Here is a 25795-nt window from a genome sequence, read left to right on the forward strand (position 1 = left end):
GCAGAAGAGGGTCGAAGTGAAACATTTTTTTGGGACCGTGTCAATACGATTCCCTAATGGACGTGGTTTCACAACTGCCCCTGGTTTGGGACTAAAGTGGCACCTGTGGTTAACGTTCTGGTGCAGCTGGCCCCGAAAGGTACATTGTCGGGACAGCACGGTGTCAGGTTACAGTATCTTAAGCGTCACCTCGGTGGGCTGCTGGGGTTGGTTCTGTAGAGCTTCAGGGACTACTTGTTCCCTGATGCCAACGGGTTTGGGGGTGTCAGCTGTGGCTCTTTGGGTCGCACCTCTCGCCTCTGAGTCACAAGGTCCCAGGTTCAAGTCTCTCTCCAGGGCTTGAGCACAAAAATCAATACCAACACTCCAGTGCAGTACTGAGCGTCTTTGGGATTAGGCCTTTAAACCGAGGCCCCGGCTGCCTGCTCAGGTGAATGGAAAAGATCCTGTGGCACTACTTCCAAGGGGAGTTATACCCATTGCCTTGGGGCCAATATTTATCCCTCAATCAACATCACAAAGACAGATTATCACATCGCTGCTTGTGGGAGCTTGCTGTGCGCACACTGGCCGCCATGTTCCCTACACTGCAACAGCGACTACACCTCAAAAAGTACTTCACTGTAACTGCCAAGTCTCTCCCTCACAACCGATTTGGGATTTATCCAACCAACAATGCAGAGGACAACCCTCTCCTCAACCTCCAGACTCAAAATCTGAAGTGAAAAATGAACGCAGACAGAACTGAATTGCCTGGGCTTCTTGGGGCAGAGATGGGCCACAGGCCTCGACGCTGGAAAACCTCGACTTTGTATCATGTAGCGACAGAAAGGGAGAGAGAACAGCATCTCGGCTCAATTCAGGGCAGTGGTGTGACCTGTATGGGAGTACACCCGCCTCGAGGGCATTTGATTCCCACGGGCAAAAACGCTTCAAAGCGCTTCCTGCAGTGAATCTAGCCTGCGACAGCACACAAGCAGGGTGAGCGAGCGAGTCTGCTTTTTGCATATCGCTGGAGAGGGAGGAGGAGGAGGGAGAGACACGTCGCCAGGACAAACACAAGAATGTCAAATTTCAAACAATCACAACAATTCATATTGCTGAAACCTTGGTCCTTTGTATACCTGGAACAGAGGTGCAACAACAGTTGCTTGGTAGTGCAGAACTTGAGAACTTGAACAATGCTCGGGGGTGGGGGGGGGCATGTTGCTGGAGTTTTTCCATCTTGCACTCATCAGGATAAATGCAAGAATGCATAATTTCAGACGATCACAACAACTTGTACTACAGGAGAAAAGGGTGATGAGTGCAAGACAAAAAGCTTCGACGACATGTCTCTCTTCGCAGCAATATTCGTGCTGCGCTACCAAGTGACTGTTTGCCTTTTGCCTTGGGTGATGTTGATGTAGAAGGGAGGAGCGTTGATCAGAAGTCCCTGCTCTTCTAATGGCACCACACAATCTTCAGAAGTCCAGATAGCTTTACCTTCTCATTCAGGGAGAGGCACCTCTAACAGTGCAGCAACCCCCTCAGTACTGGCCTGGATTTTGCAGCCAGGTCCAGGGTTGAGAGGCTGGGATCCTTCACCTATGCATACCAGGATGTTACCAAGATCCCGACAGATAGATTATGCAGAAATTATATAAACTAGGCTTCTGTCCCTCAGAACATAAATAGGTGAACGGGCTGTGAACGGGCTGATGATTTTAGAAAATTTATTCGACCACAGGATATAGGGACTGTTGGCTAGGCCAGCATTTGTTGTGCATCCCTAACTGCCCCTCAAGGTGGTGGTGGTGAGCTGCCTTCTTGAACCGCTGCAGTCCCGTGTGGTGTAGCTACACCCACAGCGCTGTTAGGGAGGGAGTTCCATTCTGACCCAGCGACAGTGAAGGAACAGCCGATATATTTCCAGGTCAGGATGGTGAGTGACTTGGAGGGGAGCTTCCAGGTGGTGATGTTCCCATCTATCTGCTGCCCTTGTCCTTCAAGATGGTAGTGGTTGTGGGTTGGGAAGGTGCTATCGAAGGAGCTTTGGTGAATTCCTGCAGTGTATCTTCTAGATGGCACACACTGAGTCAGGATGGTGTGGGGCTCCAAGGGGAACTTACAGGCGGCGGGTGTTCCTATAGGTGATAGAGGTCACGGGTTTGAAAGGTGCTGTCGAAGGAGCCTTGAATGAGCCATAGCATAGGAGATGGCCATTCAGCCCACTGTGCCTGTGCCTCTTTGGATGAGCCATCCAATTGATCCCACTCCCCTGTTCTTTGGCAACCGCCTTGGAAATTTTTTCCCTGCCAAATATTTACCAATTTTTTTTTAGGATTTTGGAAGGAATTGGTAGGGCAGATGAGTGAAAAACTGGCAGGCAAGGGCACACGAATATAAAATGGTGGCAAGGCCATCCAGGTGAAAAGGGAGGAAACGCTCCTAAGGTTCGGAACAAATGTGGAACTCTCCACAAAAAGCAGTAGATCCTAGGTCAATTAATTTTACATCGGAGAGCGTCAGATTTTTGCTAGGCATGGCTATTAAGAGATTATAAAGCCAAGGCGAGCGGGATGGAGTTGGGATGCAGCTCAGCCATGATCTCACTGAATGGCGGAACAGGCTCCAGGGCTTGAATGGCCTTCCCCCGTTTTGCTGTCCAAGCTACTGAGCCAAGCTGACAACACCTTCCCAAGTTAAACCATAACAACGACAAGAGAGAAAGAGAGCCTGGCATTGAACTGCTGGGGTGAAGGTCAGAACCGGCAAACGGGAAGGTGGAACGTACCTGAACCGGGGGGTCGGAGTGTAAGGGGGCGGTTGCCACGACAGCCCTTTGGTCAGGAGTTTGGTGAGAGCGGATGCCGTCCCTCGTGCCGCCGGCGTGGGTGCGGTGGTGGTGCTGGCAGGGTGATGACTCCGTCTCTGCCGCACCGGCGATCCGACGCACAGCTTGACCAACAAGCCGAAGAGCTCGGCCAGCGCCCTGCCAAGCCTCGAGGATGCTGCGATCACAAGGCAGGGTGAAAATTGTCGTTAGACAGAAGGGCACGGTTAAAGTCGAACGAAGGAACAACCAACACGGATACAAAGCAAGCCCTGATTATCGACGGCAGCTGAAGGGGCACTACAATTGGAACCAGGGCGAATGGGCTCCCAGAGCACTGCTCTCGAGTGTTATCCCATATCCGCACCACCCTCCCCCCCTCCCCCGAGCCTTCAGCCTGCTGGCACCCCCGCCCCCAGAGCTGAAGACCAATAACTACCAAGGGCAGTCAGCTCACTCGGAAACATAGCTCAGCAAGATGGCAACTACCAGCAGGGGGAGGGAGCAACGAGAGGGAGAGATAAGGAGAAAGGTCACACACATGCTTGATAGAACAGGTAAAATTCCAGTCCAGGTTGTGGGGAAGGGGAGGGGGGAAAAAAAAAGTTTATAAAGTATCTTAAAAGAAAACAAAATGCAATATACTGCAGATGCTGGGCGTCTGAAATAAAAACAGAAAGGGTTGGAGTCCTCAGCAGGTCTGTGGAGATGTGAAACAGAGTTAACGTTTTGAGTCCGATATGGAACTTCTGGAATAGTTCCAAAGAGTTGTCATTTCGGACTCAAAACGTTAACTCTGTTTCTTTTCTCCACAGATGCTGCCAGACCTGCTGAGGTTTCCCAGCACTTTCTTTTTTTTTTAAAGTACCTTGCATCAATTTAAGACGCTGTGGTGCACTTGAACCACAACGTAACCCAATAGCTTAATGCAAACACTGGCCTCTGAACCAGGCAAACTGAGTGGATCTCACTGAAATGCATAAAATTCTGAGGGGGAAGGACAGACTGAATGCAGGAGATGATGCTTCCTCTGCCTTTGGGGGTGGGGTGGGGGGGTGTCTAGAACAAGGGGTCACAGTCTCAGGATACGGGTTGGGCCATTTTGGAGTGGGATGAGGAAATGAGGAGAAACCCTTTCACTCAGAGGGTGGAACTCTTTACCACAGAAGGCTGCGGAGGCCAAAGTCACTGGATATATTTAGGAAGGAAGTAGATAGACTTCTGGACTCTGAAGGCGTCAAGGGGCATGGGGAGAGAGTGGGAGTACGGCGTTGAGATAGGGGATCAGCCATGATCATATTGAATGACGGAGCAGGCTCGAAGGGCCGAGTGACCTACTCCAGCTCCTATTCTCTATGCTTCAACCACCGAACTACCTCTCTACACGTCACAGGGTCTCGACATTTCTGAACAGCCGAGGGGGCGGCAGAATAGGAGTGGCCTCCACTCAACAAATTACATTGTTAAAGCCTTGGTATTGTGACTGAGGAGCTTCTTCAACAGGGCCTGCAGCACGCATTTTTATTTCACATCTCAACACCAGATTCGTTGCGGTGCCACTCGTTGGAAGCTACTCACCCGAAAGCAAGGGCTTGATTTGCTTGATCCGTGCAGCCATAGCCGGCGTGATCTTGGACTTCCCTTTGGTGTCGGAGGTGCTGGGCTCGTCGGTTTCCATTGGCGCGAGCGTGTCGCCGTCCAGGCTGATCCCCTCCAACAGCCCCTGAGCCGAAGACTCCACGCCGCTGCCTGCCGCGTCCATTTCCGCTTCTGAAAGGCGGAGCGGAAAAACGAGGGGAGAGGTCAGCAAGCGCGCTCGCCGTCTTTTCTGTGAAGGAGCTGGATTATTTCTGCAGCGCCTCCGTGGTGGCTTGAGCTGGCAACAGCTTTGAATGTTGGTCACCCTCCCACCTTCCACAAACCTGAGCTGAAACCAAGTCTCAGCTGCCTGCATTTGAACTCTCACCAGGTCCCATTCACCCTCCCGTCCTAACTGGTATCAGGCCCTGGACCAGCAAGACCTCACCGTTAAAATTCTCATAATCCCTCTACAGCCTTAGTCCCTTCCCGTCTGCGACCCTCACCAGCCCTAGAATCTTCGGTGGTCCTATCATTCCTCCTATTCTGGTCTCCAGTGCATCCCCCCCCCGAGTTTTTGATGGCTCCACCATTGGTGGCTGTGCCTTCAGCTGCTTGGGATCTTAAGCTCTGCAATCCCCACCCCGCCTCTCCACTCCTCCTTCAAGATTCTTTGTGAGAAACCCACCTCTCTGATCACGCTGTCTGCCCTCTTACCTCATGCAGCTCAGTGCCAGTTTTGTTTGAAAGCGCCGTTTAAAATGCTAGCTGTTGCTATGCTTCCTAGCAGCCATGTTAAGTGCTCACCTGATCTCTTCGCTCCAGTGGAGCTGCCTGGTGTAGCAGCAGTGGCAGGCTTGTCCTCCTTTGGCACCAGCTTCTGCATGTCCGCCTGGCCAAACTCGCAGCCAGCTGGAAGACTGAATCCAAACAAAACAGTGAGCCACGCGTGTACCTTCAATCTGCACCTCGCGAACAAAGCGCGACACCCACTGGCAGTGCACAGCAATGAATCCCCCATAAGTTTGCTGTCGTGCGCAGCCTGATTTTTCAGAGTATGGATACAAGATTTCTTTTTTTTTAAAAAGCTGTATAAAAAGAATGCAGAAAAGGCTCACGAGAATGGTCCCAGGGATGAGGAACTTCGGTTATGCGGATAAATTGGAAAAGTGAGGGCTGTTCTCCTTGGAGAAGAGAAAAGTTGAGAGGAGATTTGATAGAGGTGTTCAAAGACACGAGGGGTCGAAGCAGAGTAGATGGGGAGAAACTGTTCCTATTGGCGGAAGGATCGAGAACCAGAGGGACACAGGTTTAAGGTGATTGGCAAAAGAAGCAATGGAGACAAGAGGAGAAACCTTTTCACACAGCGAGTGGTTAGGATCTGGGATGCGCTGCCCGAGTGTGTGGTGGAGGCTGGTTCAAATCGAGGCTTGCAAGAGTGAGTTGGATTGTTATCGAAAGGAAGAATGTGTAAGGTTACAGGGAAAAGGTGAGGTAGTGGCACTAGGTGAACTGCTGATTCAGAGAGCTAGCACAGACACAAATGGGACGAATGGCTGTAAATATGGCAATTTTTAAAACCTGCACAGTACCTTTTGGGTTGCCGCTGCACACAGGGACGCATTGGAGAGAGCACCCCAACGCAGGCTGATACAAAACTAGACTTTGGGCAGGCTAAGTGAGTGGGCAAGAAGTGGCAGATGAAATATAATGCAAATAAGTGTGATGTTACCCATTTCGGTAGAAGAAACAGAAAGAATACTTCTTAAATGATGAGACGTTGGGAAGTGTCGATGTCCAAAGGGACCTGGGTGTACTTGTTCACGAGTCATTGAAAGCTAAGATGGAGGTGCAGCAAGCTATTAGGAAGACAAGTGGTATGTTGGCCTTCAGCGCAAGAGGGTTTGAGTACAAGAGTAAAGACGTCTTGTTGCAATTATATTGAGCCTCAGTGAGACTGCACCTGGAGTTTGCAGACAGTTTTGGTCCCCTTACCTAAGGATGCAACAGAGGATCACCAGACTAATCCCTGGCAGGATTGTCCTGTGAGGAGACTGGACCTGTGCTCTCTAGAATTTCGAAGAATGAGAGGTGATCCAATTGAAACTTACAAAATTCTTGCAGGGCTCCACAGGGTAGATATAGATAGGATGTTTCCCCTGGCTGGTGTCTGTGTGTGTGTGTGTGTGTGTGTGTGTGTGTGTGTGTGGTTTGGGGGGGGCGGGGGGGAAACAGGAGTCTAGAACCATTGGAAAGAGTCTCAGAATCGGGGGCAGGCGATTTAAGACTGAGATGAGGAGGAATTTCTTCAGTCAGAAGGTGATGAATCTTTGGAATTCTCTGCCCCAGAGGGCTGTGTGGGCTCAGTCACCGAGCATGTACAGGACAGAAATCGATAGATTTCTAGGTACGAATTACACCAGGGGATATGGGGGTAAATGGCGTAGAGGTAGATGATCGGCCATAATCTGTTCGAATGGTGGAGCAGACTTGACGGGCTGAATGGCCTACTCCTCTTTCCTAGGTTCCTATGTTATTTAATGGACTCTTACAGCACACTGTGCCTGTGCTGACTCCTTGAAAAAGCTATCCAGTTAATCCTGCTCCTCTGCTCTTGACATACCCGTCCCGCCCCACCCCAGCCATGAAAAATTCACCTTTTCTCTAAGCGCCGGATTTTGGTTTTACTTTTCTTTCCCCCCCACCCAACCCTCCGAAATTCTGGTTTCAGGTCAATTCTGTGCAAGCAGCACAGGTCGAAATGGGGGATATTTGGCAGCTGGTATCTGCAGCCTAAAATAAAATAGCCACAGAGTTTGTTGAACCTGCAGTAAAATGCCACCGATATACAGTGCCAGAGAGATGGGATATTTTGGCACAATCCCCGGTATAACAAGGCCCACCTTATGCCCATGGGCTAACCTGCTCACATTCATACATTTTCAGTTTTCAAACGCACCTATTCCGCACTTTGGGGGCCAGTCCCACCTCTTTCCTATCGCCTCAATTCAATTAGGATTCTTAAATCCATCCTTTCGTCCACTGAGATCAGAGCTTGAAATTCAGAATGGTGCCCGGCCTACACTGCACAATCCATGGAAACCCAGTGCCTCAAAACGCTCGCACAGAAAGAAATTCTCTCCGCCCCCCCCCGCCCCACTCTCCTCCACCCACCTCGCTTTCCGGTTTCAGCGGCGCTCACCTGTTCGGGGTACAGAGGGACAGCAGCACAGTGCTTTCCCAGACCAATGAGCAGTACAGTTGGCTGAGCTTGTTCAGGACGTTCAGGCCCAGCTGCGAGCCCCACTGGTTCACAGATATGGAACGGATTTCGCTCTGAAAGAACAGGGACATCGGAAGAGTCAGGAACTTGGCAAAATCCACTCCCACAACCGCACAATATCGAACAGGCCTTCAAACGGACGCAGCAAAGAGGCTGGCCGCATACAGCCGAAAAGGACTGAATTTGCATGCGCACGCACACTATTCAGTGTCAGGGAGCTGCAGTTCACAGGAATGATCAGAATTTGGCACTGAGCTACATGAGGAGATATCAGGACAGGTGACCAAAGCTAGGCCAGAGAGGTGGGTTTTAAGGCACGTCTTAAAAGAGGGGAGGGGCAGGAGGCAAACAGGGAATCCCAGAGCTTAGGGCTTAGATGGCTAATGGCACAGTCACTAATGGTGGAACCATGAAATCAGGGATGTACAATCGGACTGCAGAGATCGGAGAGGGTTAAGGGGCTGGAGGGGGCTACAGAAATAGGGCAGGACAAGGCCCTAGTGCCTCAGCGGCACACTGGTGCCCAGAAATGCATCTTGCAGCAGCTAGTGTCTTGCAAACAGACTGGTCACCGTCCCAGTCGAACCCATTACAGTCGCAGGCAGGCTACAACATGAATCACGGGCTGTTCTCTTCAAATGACGATCGTCAGCCTGGACCCAGAACCACAATACAACTCTGGGGAGTTCTACGTGCAAAACCTCTTGGAAATAGGGCTGGTGGCTGGAGGGGTAGAGAGAGAAGGAAAGCAAAAAGTAAGTGACTGGAAAAAACTTCTAAGGGTGAAATAAAAAGACTTTGAAACCTGTTGCAATTCTTCCCCACCTCTCTGACCCTCCTAAAATTGAATACAGTTCACTAATTAAATTGGAGTTAATGTTTTAACACCAAATTAAATTCCTCCATTTGGATAGAAACTGATCCTTCTTTAACTGCAGGAATACCCTTGTGCTTGGGACGCCTTGAACTGGATGGCAGAAATTCTGCTCCTGATTTAACCAAGAGGGTGTAAGCCGCAGCATTTCAAAAGGCAACACATTCACTGCGGTCCTGCAAAACAGGAAAGCTGGCTGAGTCCCTGAGAGTGGGAGGACAGAGTTAAAGGAGGCAGGTGAGGGATAACTGGAGTTACTGCAGTCTCGCAGAGATTACTCCATTGCCTCTCAGGAAAGGGTGGAGGGGACTAGAGAGAAATTCTGGGGATTCTGTGACAGCAGGAGCGGTGGAATTCACGGCACACGCAGGCTGCACATGCCTGGGCTGAGTAGTTGGGTCTTTGCCTGGGCTGCTTGGTATAGACAGAATTCAACAGTTTCTGCGAACAAAGTCGATGTACTGCATGTGCTGGAAAGTTGAAACAAAGCAGAAAATACTGCAAAATGCTCAACAACTCAGGCAGCGTCCAAGGAGAGACAGAGAGAGGAGAGAAGAGAGATAGAGAGGAGAGGAGAGAGAGAGAGAGAGAGAGAGAGAGGGAGAGAGAGGAGAGAGAGAGAGAGAGAGAGGAGAGAGAGGAGAGAGGAGAGGAGAGAAGAGAGGAGAGAAAAGAGAAGAGGAGAGAGAGAGAGAGGAGAGAAGAGAGAAGAGGAGAGAGAGAGGAGAGGAGAGAAGAGAGAGAGGAGAGGAGAAGAGAGAGAGGAGAGGAGAGAAGAGAGAGAGGAGAGGAGAGAGAGGAGAGAGAGAGAGAGAGAGGGGAGAGAGAGAGAGAGAGGGGGCCAGAATGAGTGACAAAGAGGTGTCAACCTGAACTGCTGATGCCGTTTTGCTGCCTAATTAGCCGAGTGCCTCCCAGCATTTCTCAACCCTCACCTGTCCCACCCTGCAGGTATGCACAAACATCATGATGTAGGCGTGCGCGGCGGTGAGAGCGTGCAGCAGCGGCGTGGCCTGGGCCGAGAGGGTGGCATCAGCCACGTTGCCTGCATTCGCCAACTCCCGCAGGAGGACCGAGCCGCCGGGAGTGTCAATGGGTCGATGCAGGGGCTCCAATGATGACAGTATGGTGTCCAGCTGAACGAGACCTTCCTGCAGTACCTTCAGCTCGTGCGACAGTGTCTGCATAAACATGAGGAAGAAAAGATGGATTAAGTTTGTGTTATGTTCCAGGTGGTTGTGTGCCCAATACAAAATGGGCCAGGGCTAAGCATCCCATTTAAGGGAAACACTAAATTAAGCACCAACAACGCAAAGAAACAAAGAGACTGGCATTGTTCACAACTTCATAAGGTCTAAAAGCGCTTTACAGCTTTAAAAAATATGATAAACACTGTATTGTGAAAATGAAGTCAATTTGCACACACAAGGATCAAATTACCAAATAATTTAGTCATGTTAGATGTTTGCAAGGGCAAGGGGAGAACTCCCACCAATCACACCATACCACCATCCTCATAACCCCCGCCCTTGCCCCCACCTACCCCTCCAGGTTTTTCTCTCAAAAGTGGCTGTGGACTGTTTTACACTCACTCGTGAGTTCAGAGGCGGACCTTGGTTTAACGTCTCAGCTGAAAGACCGCCCTTAGGACAGCCCGGCACTCTCTGGGGCTGCCTCCCGCCATCAGCCCCTTGTTACTGTACTTGGGAGTGAGAACCTGGCCTAAGTCTTCAAATCCCTGGAGTGGCACTTGAGCCCGCAGCCGGGCTCGTGAATGCCAGTGCCAGTGACTAAGCCTCAGCCACCGAGGAGCCCCTAACCGAGGAACCATATCGAAGTGAGCAGGGAGCCAACGCGTCGCACACGGTTCACCTCCCTCAACGGTGCACATTTGCAATTTTAGTGGCAAGTCTCCTGTGGTAAGAGTACCAGTTAAGCTTCCCAGTGTCTCGCAGGAGCCAAGGAACAGCAGCAGGCCCTTCAGCCTCTCGAGCCTCTTCTATCTTTCAATAAAATCATGGTTGATCTACACCTTTAATCGATTTACTAGGCTCGATTCACTACCCTGCAATATCTGAGCCCAACAGAAAAAAATCCTACCAATCTCAGTCTTGAAATTTCCAATTGAGTTCCAGCCTCGACAGCTTTTAGGGGATGGTGGGGAAGAAAGAGTTCCAGACTTCCACTCCCCTTTGTGTGAAGAAGTGCTTCCTGACATCACCCCTGAACAGCCTGGCTCTCAGTTTAAGGTTCTGATCCCTTTCCCTGGACCTCCACCCCCAAAACCAGAGGAAATAGTTTCTCTATCGACCCTACCGAATTCCTTTAATCCTCTTAGACCCCTCAATGACCCCTTAATCTTCGATACTCAAGGGAACACGAGCTCTTTTCCCATTGTCTTTTCCCATGGTAAGTTCCTACGTGGGCTTTCAGAATCAAAATTCCTCCTGAAGACTTGGCAGGCTATAGCATACTTGGCCCCATGACCAACGGGGTACAACCTATTCAATTGTAGCCACGGCAAGGGAAGGAAGAGCCCGTTAGATCTAAGATCGCTCTTTTGACTGCAGGCGCCGAGCCAAAAGGCGATTTTAAAAGGATGCTTTCCTTGACCGTACCGAGAGGCGACCGTCAACCGCGTGGGCACCCACCAGAATGGACTTGCAAACTCCCGCGACGGCCTGACAGGCAGCCGAAGTGGGGAAGTCAATGGGAAGGTTCGGAAGGCCCAGGATGCACACGAGTGGCTGCAACCCCTTCTGGGTCACAAACTCCTGGCAGTGGTCGTCTGTCGTGTTGTTGCTCAGGATTGACTCGACGAACTTCATCTTTACGACAGAAAGACAAAAAAGGGAAGCAATGATTAGGGGACGTTGGATTGAAGGGGGTGGAGGGAAGGATATGCCTGGCTACCACTGTACGGGGCTTTGATGAGACCACATCTGGAATACTGCGCGCAGTACTGATCTCTCCATTTGAGGAAAGATATACTCGCATTGGAGGCGGTATAGAAAAAGTTCACTAGATTGGTCCCTGGGACAAGTGGGTTGTCTTACGATGAGCAGCTGAGACCATTGGGTCTCTTTTCTCTGGAGTTTAGACGAATGAGGCTCAATCTCTTGGAAACATACAAAGATTCTGAAGGGGTTTGACAGGGTGGGCGCTGAGAGATTGTTTCCGCTGGTCGGGGGAATCTAAAACACGGTGGAGGTTGGTGGGGGGGGTGGGGGGGGGGGTGGTGGTGGTGGTGGTGGTGGTACAGTCTCAGGATAAAAGGCCGATCATTTTGGACTGAAGGGGGAAATTAATTCGCTCAGCAGGCTGTGGATCTTTGGAATTCTCTACCCCAGAGGGGTTGAAGGCTGGGACAGACAGATGTTTAGTCCCTCCAGGAATCAAGGAATACAGGGAACGGGTGGGAGAGTTGAAGCCCAAAATCAGCCATGGTCGTACTGAATGGCGGAGTAGGCTCGACAGGCTGTAGGGTCTACTCCTGCTCCTATTTCTCATGTTCTTGCGAAAAGGGTCGGATGAATTAAAGGGGGAAGGAAAGCTCAAGTGGAGCATAAGCACAGGCACAGACAAGCGGGGCCTGCTCCTGTGCTGTTTAAAATTTCCATGGAAGCCGTTGACCAAGTATGGCGAGCTGGCTGCAAGCTTGCTTAGTCCAATGGGGCAACGAGCCGCAGAGTGGGAGAGTCCCTCTGGATTCTGGTAAGCAACAGATCCCGGCCAGAGCAGTGCTGCAGTCACACGAGGTGGCCTTTGCACCCCTGGGTGTCCGGAATAGGAAGGGCAGGGCATAAAGAACAAAGACAAGGGGAGGAGAGGAGGAATGATGGATGCTCGCCATGGGATGGTGCACGTCATTGCCCAGGTCTGCATTTGTTGCCCATCCCCAATTGCCCCTTGAGGCAATGGTGGTAAGCCACTTTCTTGAACCGCTGCTGTCCGGGTGGTGTAGGTACACCCACAGTGCTGTTAGGGAGGGAGTTCCAGCACCTTGACCCAGCGACAGTGAAGGAGCGGCCAATATAGTTGCAAGTCAGGATGGTGAGCGGTTTCTTCCCATGTGTCTGCTGCCCTTGTCCTTCTAGATGAAAGCGGTTGTGGGCTTGGAAGGTGCTCCCTAAGGGGCCTTGGTGAGTTGCTGCAGTGCATCTTGTAGACGGTACACACTGCTGAACCTCCAAGCAATTTTCTTCAATGATCAGGAAGATATGTTGCACACTAACAGAAATCAGAAACAGCTAGCACACGTGCTGATCCTTAAACTCTCAATCTGTCTAGAGGGAGCACTTTGAAATGTATAACACTGGGCTACAGTACTGGTGGGGACTGACCTGTCACTGTATAACACTGTGGTACAGTACTGGTGGGGACAGGTCTGTCACTGTATAACACTGGGGTACAGTACTGGTGGGGACGGGTCTGTCACTGTATAACATTGGGGTACAGTACTGGTGGGGACAGGTCTGTCACTGTATAACATTGGGGTACAGTACTGGTAGGGACAAGTCAGTCACTGTATAACACTGGGGTACAGTACTGGTGGGGTCGGGTCTGTCACTGTATAACACTGGGGTACGGTACAGGTGGGGACAGGTCTGTCACTGTATAACACTGGGGTACAGTACTGGTGGGGACGGGTCTGTCACTGTATAACACTGGGGTACAGTACTGGTGGGGACGGGTCTGTCACTGTATAACACTGGGGTACAGTACTGGTGGGGACGGGTCTGTCACTGTGTAACACTGGGGTACAGTACTGGTGGGGACGGGTCTGTCACTGTATAACACGGATACAGTACTGGTGGGGACGGGTCTGTCACTGTATAACAGTGGCATACAGTATTGGTGGGGACGGGTCTGTCACTGTATAACAGTGGGATACAGTACTGGTGGGGACGGGTCTGTCACTGTATAACACTGGGATACAGTATTGGTGGGGACGGGTCTGTCACTGTATAACACTGGGGTACAGTACTGGTGGGGTCGGTTCTGTCACTGTATAACACTGGGGTACAGTACTGGTGGGGTTGGTTCTGTCACTGTATAACACTGGGGTACAGTACTGGTGGGGACAGGTCTGTCACTGTATAACACAGATACAGTACTGGTGGGGACGGGCTTGTCACTGTATAACACTGGGATACAGTACTGGTGGGGACGGGTCTGTCACTGTATAACACTGGGGTACAGTACTGGTGGGGACGGGCCTGTCACTGTATAACACTGGGGTACAGTACTGGTGGGGTTGGTTCTGTCACTGTATAACACTGGGGTACAGTACTGGTGGGGACGGGTCTGTCACTGTATAACACTGGGGTACTGTACTGGTGGGGGCAGCTCTGTCACTGTATAACACTGGGGTACAGTACTGGTGGGGACGGGTCTGTCACTGTATAACACTGGGGTAGAGGGTAGAGTACTGGTGGGGACTGGTCTGTCACTGTATAACACTGGGGTACAGTACTGGTGGGGACGGGTCTGTCAGTGTATAACACTGGGGTACAGTATTGGTGGGGACTGGTCTGTCTCTGTATAACACTGGGGTACAGTACTGGTGGGGACGGGTCTGTCACTGTATAGCACTGGGGTACAGCACTGGTGGAAACACTTCCATTTCAGTTTGAAGTTGAACCAATGCACGTGTAAACGAAATTGGTTTGCTCTTCGCTGTATAACATCCCTTTCCTTAAGAATACACACTGCTTTTTAGTTCAACAGATTCAAGGTGACAGCTCACTTACCACGTTCAGTATATAATCCATCAATGGGATTGGTATTCTTTCCTCTGTGCCAACCACCCTGCGAAGGCAGAAAGAGGGAAAGGTTTATTTTGGAGACGAACAGTGTTTGAAAGAACCGAGCCAGGCTCTGCCGCCAGTCTGGGAGCAACCCAGAAGGCGTAAGGAGACTCGCTGGAAAGATGTCGAAACGGCCACTGAGCAGTGCTCGTTTGAGCAGCTCTCACTGTACACATGCAGATAAAAGCACAGAGCAAGGGAGGTAATTCGGCCCATCGTGTCTGTGCCGGCTCTTTGCTGAAGCTATCCATTCAGTCTCACTCTCCTGCTCTCACCCCTTGCCCCGTAAAGATTTTTCCCCTCCTTTCAACAATGATCAAAACTGTTTCCACTGCCCTTTCAGGAGGTGTTTAGAAAATAAATCATGTAGCCCATGGTTGTTTTTTTTTGCCAAACATATTAAACCTGCAGCCCCTCATTGACTGACCTCTTTGCTACAAGAAACAGTTCCTCCTTATTTACTCTGTCAAAACACTGCACAATTCTGACCACCTCTAATACATCTCTTATTAAACTTCTCTACTTTTAACAACACCAGCCTGCCCAGTCTCTCCACATATTAGGTTAATAAGCTAAAAGGTTAACTGGATAGACAGCCCAAACTATCCACTCATACAGATTGTTAACAATTCACGTACATGATGCATTCTAGCTTAAATATTATCCTGAGGTATACTCAAAGCTGCCCCACACACTATTCAAAATATACGATGGGGGCCTCAAACACGGTCAGATCATTCTGCCTTTTATGTCCCCAAGAATTTCATAGGAGCGTTAACAATGTATGACACCGAGGCACATGCAGTGTTAGGGACAGGTGACCAACCTTGGTCAAAGCAGCAGGCTTTAAGGAGCATCTTAAAGGAGGAGAGGTTTTGGGAAGGAATTCCAGAGCTCAGGGCCCCCAGGGAGCTGAAGGAATGGCTGCCAATGGCGGAGCAATGGGAACGGTGGGGGGTGTTCAAGGGGCCAGAATTGGAGGAGTGCAGAGATCTCAGAGGGTTGTAGGAGGTTACAGAGATAGGCAGGGTTGTAGGGGCTGGAGGAGGTTACAGAGATAGGCAGGGTTGTAGGGGCTGGAGGAGGTTACAGAGATAGGCAGGTTTGTAGGGGCTGGAGGAGGTTACAGAGATAGGCAGGGTTGTAGGGGCTGGAGGAGGTTACAGAGATAGGCAGGTTTGTAGGGGCTGGAGGAGGTTACAGAGATAGGGAGGGTTGTAGGGGCTGGAGGAGGCTGGAGAGAAAGGAGGGTTGTAGGGGCTGGAGGAGGTTGAAGAGAAAGGGAGGGTTGTAGGGGCTGGAGGAGGTTGGAGAGAAAGGGAGGGTTGTAGGGGCTGGAGGAGGTTACAGAGATAGGGAGGTTGTAGGGGCTGGAGGAGGTTACAGAGATAGGGAGGTTGTAGGGGCTGGAGGAGGTTACAGCAATAGAGGGGGTGGAGGATCTGGAGAAGGTTACAGGGATAGGGAGGGTTGTACAGACTGGAGGAGGTTATGGAGATAGGGAGGGTAGTAGGGGCTGGAGAAGGTTGCAGAGAAAGGGAGGGTTGTAGGGGCTAGAGGAGGTTACAGCAATAGAGAGGGGTGGAGGAACTGGAGAAGGTTACAGGGATAGGGAGGGTTGTATGGACTGGAGGAGATTATGGAGACAGGGAGGGTAGTAGGGGTTGGAAGAGGTTACAGCGATAGAGAGAGGTGGAGGAACTGGAGGAGGTTACAGCAAGAGAGAGGTGGAGGAACTGGAGGAGGTTACAGAGATAGGGAAGGTAGTAGGGGCTGGAGGAGGTTACAGAGTTAAGGAGGTACTCCCTGAGGGGGGAGGTAGCACTGAGTTAAGGCCACGAGCAGCTATCTATAATGGATGAGGACCGAGCAGGAGTCTCTCTCGCTCTCTCCTGCAGGTGGGCCCCGAGGGCCAGGCCACCTACGGGGGCTTGCAGCTGGTGGGGGACAGACACACAGGAAGGATCACAACTCATTTCTCTAAATCTTAAAACATTCCTCCAGTTACGAAAACGGGGACTGCTGACAGAGTACAGCGGCACACGGGGTTAACAATCAGTGCGGTCCTGCAGAAAATATCGCGTCTTTCTTTTTTTTTTAATGAAGACAGCATGCTTCTGGTGAGTGATCCCTGCACTTGTGGAAACCACACGAAAAACTGAGAAACGGGTTCACAAAAGCAACGTACTCACTCGTGGAGTCTGGCGAGCATGCGGGCTTCCATCAAAATGGCGACAGGGCTGCTCGAGATCAACAACAATGAATATTTGAGCTGCACCACCCCCATGCGATGATGGCAATTTCAGAGAGAGAGATAACGGCTGCGATCATCTCTGCCTTTGGGATCAGGCATCGCCGGGGGCTGGTGGGGGGGTGGGGGGATCCTCGGGATTGGGACGCGGCTCAAGTGTTGACACGCGGGGAGACACCCGCGCTGCTTTCAACCCCGTGAGCAAGTCGGCCCAAAGCCTCTGCCTACCACCGGCGCCGCAATGCGGCCATTCCACCCGCCGGGGGCAACCCCATCCGTCCGACGGGGATTTGCCTCGCCGTGGACGGGTTGGATTCCCCTCTCCCGGCCAAAACCCTAATCTTTTAAAGCCCCTCCCACGTCCGTCGAAAGCACCAGGCAAGCGGCTGAAACACCGACTGCTCGTGCTCGGCCGTTCGCGGGCAAACACCACGGCGGGCTGGAGGGAGGTAGGCAGGCAGGCATGCCCCTCCACCCCCTCCCTCGCTCGCTCAGATCCCATCAGAGCGGCAGAGGGCACAAGCCACCAAGTCACGCAGAGAGGGCAGCAAAAGCACAGGTGCCCAGACCACTCCTGCGGGGGCGACTGAAACCGATGAGTGATGGGAAGGCGCCACGGCAACAAAAAAACCAAGAAAGAAAAATACACACACACACATATACACACACACACACACACACACACACACACACACACACACACACACACACACACACACACACACACACACAAACACAAAATCACGAAGGTGCGTTTCCACACTGGCTGCCTCGACCTACAGTCTGTTGACGCAGTGCACAGGTGCGCAGCCAAGTGCGAGACTGGCCAGTGGCACGGCCTCACAATACACCCGCAACGAGTTTCTACTGCGCCGGCGTGAATGGCACCACAGCCTTTGATCTCAGCCCAAATAAATGCTAGGCGGTCCTTTCAGAAACGAGACTTATTCAGGCTCAAATGTCGGGAGATCGCCGGCTGGTGGGGCTTAACTGTTTGTGATCATCGACGCTGAGGCAGCCTCTTGCCCTGTGCAGCAATTCCAGTTGCTCCCTCTTGAGAAGGATTTTGTTTTTTTTTAAAAAAAAGTCCAGCGAGGCACCTCTTTGCAAGATGTGTGGCGGGCAGACCGAGGTTCGAGGCAACGTGAAAGGGGGCTGGCACCTCAGGTGCACTGTGCCAAGAAACGGCAGGGCCTGGGCTGGTGCCAGGAACCTCTTAGGCTTGGCAACAAGTGGACACAAGGTCCACACTGCAGCAAGAGTTGCTTTTTAAAACCACATGTATTTATAAGGCCCCTTTAATAACTGGCCGCAAACGCCCCAGGGGACTTCATATTTGCGTAAACAGGCAAAACTGACACCGAGACAAAGGACAAAAACAGAAAAGCTGGAAAAACTCAGCCGGTCTGGCGTTTAAGACAAGAGATGAGGAGGAATTTCTTCTCTCAGAGGGTAGTGAATCTGTGGAACTCTTTACCGCTGAGGGCTGTAGAGGCTGGAATAGACAGATATTTAATCAGTTAGGGAATCAAGGGTGATGGGGAAATAGGTGGGGAAGTGGAGTTGAGGATTATCAGATCAGCCACGATCTCATTGAATGGTGGAGCAGACTCGATGGGCCAAATGGCTTACTTCTGCTCCTACACCTCATGGTCTTATGGCATTTGTGGAGAGAGAAACCTTTAGCTCTGAAGGAGGGTCAGGTTGACTCGAAACATTAACACTGTTTCTCTCTGCTGCCAGACCTGCTGAGTTTTTCCAGCATTTTCTGTTTTTATTTCAGATTTCCATTGTCCGCAGTGTTTTGCTTTTATCTTAGCGATATCTGGACAGCTTAGTCAAAGAGGTAGGGTTTAAGGAGCATCTTAGTCACAGAGAGGGAGACATGGAAAGGTTTAGGAGGGATTTTTGGAGCATGTATCCTAGAAACCAGTAAAGGGACGACCAACAATGGTGAGAGGGGGAATGGCAAATGACAGGGTGCGCTCGTGCTGAGCAATGACTCTCGAGAGTTCTGTGGTGATTTTTTTTTTGATTGTTTCTCAAGTCATTTGAGGATAGTGTTGGGCCAGAGATCCACACACATTTCCTCCAAGCAATGGGGAGATAGACTGAGGGGCCCCTTTGCACAAGGGGGAAGGCATCCACCAGGCCCCACGCCTGGATAATCGGACAACTCCAGGCAAACTGGGGCACGTCACGGTCAAATCTCATCTAAACCCCTTCAGTTGACCAACTAGGGCCAGGGTCCAGCAGGTGAAGCACTGCGAGGGTGGGGGTGGGGTGGAGACAAGGACAAAAGAAGTTAGCTATTTCCAAGGATGGAAGGCGATTGCAGCAATGCAGCCAAGGCATCCAACTCGTGCACCTGTTCACCGGTTCCAGAATGGGCCAAGGGATCTCAGGGAGAACTGCAGGGTTGATTATTCCCTACGTCTGATCATTGGTGCAGCAAAACATTGAAAGCCCATTCCTGCAAGACACCTTTTCAAATGCTGATGATAAAAGCTCAGCTCCTCTTAAACGAGAAAAGGAAATAAAAACCTCTCTCCACCCATCTCCGCCTTCGGATAAGACCTCGATGTCCACAAGCACATTCTCAGGAACGGGGCTGGGGGGCCTGCAAAGTTGGATGCCTTGGCTGCATTGCTGCAATCGCCTTCCATCCTTGGAAATAGCTAACTTCTTTTGTCCTTGTCTCCACCCCACCCCCACCCCTGCCCTCACAGTGTTTCACCTGCTGGACCCTGGCCCTAGTTGGTCAACTGAAGGGTTTAGGGCGAACCTTGAGGATCGCAAGCTTGACGTTTGCTCTGTGGTCCCTTCTATCTAATAACGAACAAGAATCAAGCTCTGAGAGGACGGTAGCCTTTTCCTTTTGGGTAGCTGACATGTATGATATCTTGGAGCAACGTCAACAAGGGTTCCCCGGAGGTACTGAATATTCTGAGTTTCGTCCCCCATCGCCATTGTTCGAGTCCCTGCCCCTTATTCAACCGGTATAGTCGCAGTATCTGCAACAACATTACCAGGGCCCCGCGGTGCAATGATATCCTGACGACAGTGCATTGTATAGCAACCACGTGGGAACTTGCTTTTTTTTTAAAAAAATTCATTCTCGGGATGTGGGCTTCGCTGGCTGGGCCCAGTATTTATTGCCCATTCCTAACTGCCCCTTGAGAAGGTGGTGGTGAGCTGCCGCCTTAAACCTCTGCAGTCCTTTGTGGTGTAGGCGCACCCATAGTGCTGTGAGGGAGGGAGTTCCAGGATTTTGACTCAGCGACAGTGAAGGAACAGCCGATACAGTCCCACGACCACTACAATCCAGAAGGACAAGGGCAGCAGATGGGTGCCCCTCCAAGTCACTCACCATCCTGACTTGGGAAATACATCGGCTGTTCCTTCACTGTCGCTGAGTCAAAATCCTGGAACTCCCTCTCTAACAGCACGGTGGGTGTACCTACACTGCACGGGCTGCAGCAGTTCAAGGTAGCGGCTCACCCCCACCTTCTCAAGGGGCAATTAGAGATGGGCAATAAACGCTGGGCCCAGCCAGCGACCCCCACATCCCCGTGAACGAATTAAATCAAACTCGGGGTAGTGGGTGGCTCGGAGTGGAGCTTGCAGTTGGTGGTGGTGGTGGTGTTCCCATGCATGGGCTGCCCTCATCCTTCTTGGAGGTGGGGGAGAGATTGCGGGTTTGGGAAGGTGCTGCCGAAGCAGCCTTGGCGAGCTGCCGCAGTGCATCTTGCAGGTGGGCTGCATGCAAACTGGCCGCTGCAGTCCCGAACGGCACGGCAACGACTAGGCTTCAAAAGCGCTCCACCGGCCGTACAGTCGGTCAGGCCGACCTGTGGTTTCGAAAGGCGCGGCAGAAATTCTTTCCTCTGTGGCCGCACATCATGAATCCGCACGGACTCGGCAGGGCTGGGGGACAATTCTGGGCACCGCACTTCAGAAGGGATTCCAAGGCGTTAGAAAGGGCAGGGAGATGGTTTACCTGGAAGCGAGGGACTTCAGTTCTGAGGGGAAAGGTTGGAAAAGTTTGAATTCTTCGTCGGAAAAGAGAAGGTTAAAGCGGTGATCTGCTAATGGAGGTTAAGACAATGAGAGGTTTGGATGGAGTAGTGAATGCAAAAAAAAACTGTTGCATCTGGGGAGTGGGTCAATAACCAGTGATTCAAAATCCTTGGCGAAAGACCCAAGAGAGGTGGAAACACAGATTCCACAAATAATTTCGAGGAAGTTGGACAGGTATTCAAGGATGAGGAACTTACAGGGTTATGGACAAAAATACAAGCAGGGGCACGGGACGAAGCACGACGCTCTTTTGAACAGGCATGACTGGCCTCCCTTGGCGTTGTAAGTTTGAGATCCCGTGATACTAACGCATTTTTTAAAAAAGGCTGCGTCGGCTGCCAATGCTGCGCACGCGCAGTTCTAGTGTTTCTGCACCATGTTTAATCTTTTGGCGCAGGCTTGGATGCGAAGCTTCGGAGTGGGCAGGGAGCTGGATGGTAGTGGGCGTGGGGTGGTGAGGTCCTGCAGCATTTCAAGCTGTGGCATTGATACATTTGGATGTTCAGTTTGCGGCCATTCCCCACAGGCTGTTTGCAATTACCCCGGAATCCGCCTCGTCAGATTTATACCGTCTGCAACATCGGACATTAGTATTTGTGTTAGGTTTCTCCTTTTCAAATTTCAGTTAGATTCTGAACCAAGTCTGTCCCAATCACTCAATACCAAAAGCATTAAGGCCCACCATCTTGTTTGCCTAGAACATGCTGCAGCAGAATTATAAATTATACTGTGTGTAACCAAGACATTAACTGCTTTCCGACTGAGCAGAGTGATGGCTGCGCAAAGGGGGCGCCTGCACAGGCAGCCATTTTGCGTTGGCAGGAGACAAAACCCTCCTGCTTCACATGCGATCTGAAACAGAGGACACTTCTCTGCTTTAGTCCACCCCTCTGACACTGCAGGAGTCGGCACGGGTGGTCGTTCAAGGGTTAACAGTCCAAAGCTGGGAACTGGAGGCACTGTCTTTCCTTTCCAAAGCACTGCTGGCACAGGTTCAGAGGAGACTTGGGAGCATTTGCCAAAAATTCAGCAAGAAGCAAAGCCAAACTCCAGACAGTGGGGGGTGGGCGGCGGGAGGCAGAGAGAGAGGGAGGGAGGGAGCGAGGAGGGAGGGAGGGAGCGAGGGGGGAGGGAGGGAGCGAGGGGGGAGGGAAGGAGCGAGGGGGGAGGGAGGGAGCGAGGGGGGAGGGAGGGAGCGAGGGGGGAGGGAGGGAGCGAGGGGGGAGGGAGGGAGCGAGGGGGGAGGGAGGGACCGAGGGAGGGAGCGAGAGGCGAGGGAGGGAGGGAGCGAGAGGCGAGGGAGGGAGGGAGCGAGGGAGGGAGGGAGCGAGGGGCGAGGGAGGGAGGGAGCGAGAGGCGAGGGAGGGAGGGAGCGAGAGGCGAGGGAGGGAGGGAGCGAGAGGCGAGGGAGGGAGGGAGCGAGAGGCGAGGGAGGGAGGGAGCGAGGGAGCGAGAGGCGAGGGAGGGAGGGAGCGAGAGGCGAGGGAGGGAGGGAGCGAGAGGCGAGGGAGGGAGGGAGCGAGAGGCGAGGGAGGGAGGGAGCGAGAGGCGAGGGAGGGAGGGAGCGAGAGGCGAGGGAGGGAGGGAGCGAGAGGCGAGGGAGGGAGGGAGCGAGAGGCGAGGGAGGGAGGGAGCGAGAGGCGAGGGAGGGAGGGAGCGAGAGGCGAGGGAGGGAGGGAGCGAGAGGCGAGGGAGGGAGGGAGCGAGAGGCGAGGGAGGGAGGGAGCGAGAGGCGAGGGAGGGAGGGAGCGAGAGGCGAGGGAGGGAGGGAGCGAGAGGCGAGGGAGGGAGGGAGCGAGAGGCGAGGGAGCGAGAGGCGAGGGAGGGAGGGAGCGAGAGGCGAGGGAGGGAGGGAGCGAGAGGCGAGGGAGGGAGGGAGCGAGAGGCGAGGGAGGGAGGGAGCGAGAGGCGAGGGAGGGAGGGAGCGAGAGGCGAGGGAGGGAGGGAGCGAGAGGCGAGGGAGGGAGGGAGCGAGAGGCGAGGGAGGGAGGGAGCGAGAGGCGAGGGAGGGAGGGAGCGAGAGGCGAGGGAGGGAGGGAGCGAGAGGCGAGGGAGGGAGGGAGCGAGAGGCGAGGGAGGGAGGGAGCGAGAGGCGAGGGAGGGAGCGAGAGGCGAGGGAGGGAGAGGCGAGGGAGCGAGAGGCGAGGGAGGGAGCGAGGGGGGAGGGAGCGAGGGGGGAGGGAGCGAGGGGGGAGGGAGCGAGGGGGGAGGGAGCGAGGGGGGAGGGAGCGAGGGGGGAGGGAGCGAGGGGGGAGGGAGCGAGGGGGGAGGGAGCGAGGGGGGAGGGAGCGAGGGGGGAGGGAGCGAGGGGGGAGGGAGCGAGGGGGGAGGGAGCGAGGGGGAGGGAGCGAGGGGGAGGGAGGGAGCGAGGGGGAGGGAGGGAGGGGGGGAGGGAGGGAGCGAGGGGGAGGGAGGGAGGGAGGGGGGAGGGAGGGAGCGAGGGGGAGGGAGGGAGCAAGGGGGAGGGAGGGAGCGAGGGGGAGGGAGGGAGCGAGGGGGGAGGGAGGGAGGGAGCGGGGAGGGAGGGAGGGAGCGGGGAGGGAGGGAGGGAGGGAGGGAGCGGGGAGGGAGGGAGGGAGCGAGAGAGGAGGGAGGGAGGGAGCAAGAGAGGAGGGAGGGAGCGAGAGAGGAGGGAGGGAGCGAGAGAGGAGGGAGGGAGGGAGCGAGAGAGGAGGGAGGGAGCGAGAGAGGAGGGAGGGAGGGAGCGAGAGAGGAGGGACGGAGGGAGCGAGAGAGGAGGGAGGGAGGGAGCGAGAGAGGAGGGAGGGAGGGAGCGAGAGAGGAGGGAGGGAGAGAGGAGGGAGGGAGAGAGGAGGGAGGGAGCGAGAGAGGAGGGAGGGAGCGAGAGAGGAGGGAGGGAGCGAGAGAGGAGGGAGGGAGCGAGAGAGGAGGGAGGGAGTGAGAGAGGAGGGAGGGAGAGAGGAGGGAGGGAGAGAGGAGGGAGGGAGCGAGAGAGGAGGGAGGGAGCGAGAGAGGAGGGAGGGAGCGAGAGAGGAGGGAGGGAGCGAGAGAGGAGGGAGGGAGTGAGAGAGGAGGGAGGGAGGAAGAAAGAGTGTGCACGAGACTTTTTAGGTCATTCAGGATGACGTTAAAAGACTTCAGACAGCGGGATGCATTAATCAGAGTTCTCTGCCACTGCAAGAGGCAGGGTCCTGGCAAATCCAACTGGCAGCACCCGCACAGTTAAAGGCGTTTATTTTCTTAAAAGGGAGCTACCAGCAATCATCAAGCAATGCCACTGACCCTCAAAAGCATAGTGTTCCAAAACCACTGAACACCTTCAGCATGCAATTTCCCAACACTAATCTCCCATCGCGTGCCCCTTATTAGCCAAAGCATAGAACATAAGAGCACGGAGGTTATGCTGGAACCTACAAAACACTAGTCAGGCTACAACGTGAGTACTGAGTACAGTTCTGGTCACCTCATTCCAGAAAGGATGTCATTCCATTAGAGAGGGTACAGAGGAGATTTACAAGGATGTTGCCACCCAGGACTGGAAAATTGCAGCGATGAGGAAAGATTGAATAGGCTGTGGTTGCTCTCCATGGAACAGGGGAGGCTGAAAGGAGATTTGAGGGAGGCCTGGATAGAGTGGATGGGAAGGGCCTATTTACTTTAACAGAGAGGTCAGTGACGAGGTGGCATAAATTTGAAGTGATTGCGAGGATGGCGGGGGGGGGGGGGGGTGCCGGGGGAGAGAGAAAGATGAGGAAAACGTTTTTCACCCAAAAGGTTGTAGAGGTCTGGAACTCACTGCCTGAAAAGGGTAGTAGAGGCAGAAACCCTCAACTCGTTGAAAAAGGTGTCTGCGCGTGCACCTCAAGTACCGTAACCTGCGGGACCAAATGCTGGAAAATGGGATTAGGCTGCGGGGGGCTCATTTTTCGGCCAGCCCAGACACGACGGGCTGAGTGGCCTCTTTCTGAGCGGTAAACTTTCAAACGATTCTAAGCAGGCGAATAACCTTCGCTGATGGCGTTGGTCGGGGTTAAAAATGTTTGGCCAGGGCAATGGGGGAGCCGCCCTACCCTTGATCCAGTGGGTGCCATATCACCGTTAACATGCAACGGTGCCCCACTGTCCCACCCAAAGCAGTGTGATTCAGACGAGAGCTCTTCCACCTTCTCGCCACTCCCTGGGTAAAGACATTTCTCCTGAATTCCCATCCTAAGGACGGGTCAGGCAGAAGGCTAACTTTCAACTCCCCAGCGTGGGCAAACGAAAGGGTGCGCGGTTAGATTAAGTTTAACGGGAAAATAAAATTGAACTGCTTTAGTCACTGTAGTTGGCAGAAAAAAAAAGGAGGCGGTGGGGAGAAGTTTATTTTCTTTCTAAAGGCAGCGAGCTATGATAATCTGGAATGCACTGCCTGAAAGGGACATTGAATTAAATTAGCTAATAACTTGCGAAAAGGAATTGGATAAATATTTGAAGGGGAAAGCTTCTAGAGGGCAATGGGGACGAGCAGGGGAGCAAGACCAACTTGATACCTCTTCCAAAGCAAAATCAACAGAGGCAGGAAAATGGCTGGTGAGAAAACAGAGCACGTCATTTCGCTGTTGGGATGGTGCAGAGGGAGCTTTACTCTGTATCCAGCCCCATGCTGTACCTGTCCTGGGAATGTTTGATGAGGACGGTGTAGAGGGAGCTTTACTCTGTATCTAACCCCGTACTGTACCTGTCCTGGGAGTGTTTGATGGGGACGGTGTAGAGGGAGCTTTACTCTGTATCTAACCCCATGCTGTACCTGTCCTGGGAGTGTTTGATGGAGACGGTGTAGAGGGAGCTTTACTCTGTATCTAACCCCGTGCTGTACCTATCCTGGGAGTGTTTGATGGGGACAATGTAGAGGGAGATTTACTCTGTATCCAACCTTGTGCTGTACCTGTCCTGGGAGTGTTTCATGGGGACAGCGTAGAGGGAGCTTTATTCTGTATCTAACCCCGTGCTGTACCTATCCTGGGAGTGTTTGATGGGGACAATGTAGAGGGAGCTTTACCCTGTATCTAACCCCCGTGTTGTACCTGTCCTGGGAGTGTTTGTTGGAGACAGTGTAGAAGGAGCTTTACACTGTATCTAACCCCCGTGTGGTACCTGTCCT

General features: G+C 52.8%; 1 protein-coding gene across 8 annotated transcripts in view; it reads right to left on the minus strand.

Annotated features, from left to right (window-relative positions):
* Positions 1-25795, minus strand: part of huwe1 (HECT, UBA and WWE domain containing E3 ubiquitin protein ligase 1) — a 269110-nt gene that overhangs the window by 142083 nt on the left and 101232 nt on the right. For all 8 annotated transcript variants that reach the window (XM_041179576.1, XM_041179574.1, XM_041179571.1 and 5 more), the window contains 7 exons: positions 14304-14361; positions 11202-11378; positions 9486-9731; positions 7596-7729; positions 5201-5313; positions 4394-4585; positions 2777-2993 (listed from right to left, as the gene is read on the minus strand). In XM_041179576.1, the coding sequence (XP_041035510.1) occupies positions 2777-2993; positions 4394-4585; positions 5201-5313; positions 7596-7729; positions 9486-9731; positions 11202-11378; positions 14304-14361 (1137 nt within the window). The remainder of the gene's footprint in view (positions 1-2776; positions 2994-4393; positions 4586-5200; positions 5314-7595; positions 7730-9485; positions 9732-11201; positions 11379-14303; positions 14362-25795) is intronic.

This window comes from Carcharodon carcharias, chromosome 35, assembly GCF_017639515.1.
Source record: "Carcharodon carcharias isolate sCarCar2 chromosome 35, sCarCar2.pri, whole genome shotgun sequence".
Classification (NCBI taxonomy): Eukaryota; Metazoa; Chordata; class Chondrichthyes; order Lamniformes; family Lamnidae; genus Carcharodon; species Carcharodon carcharias.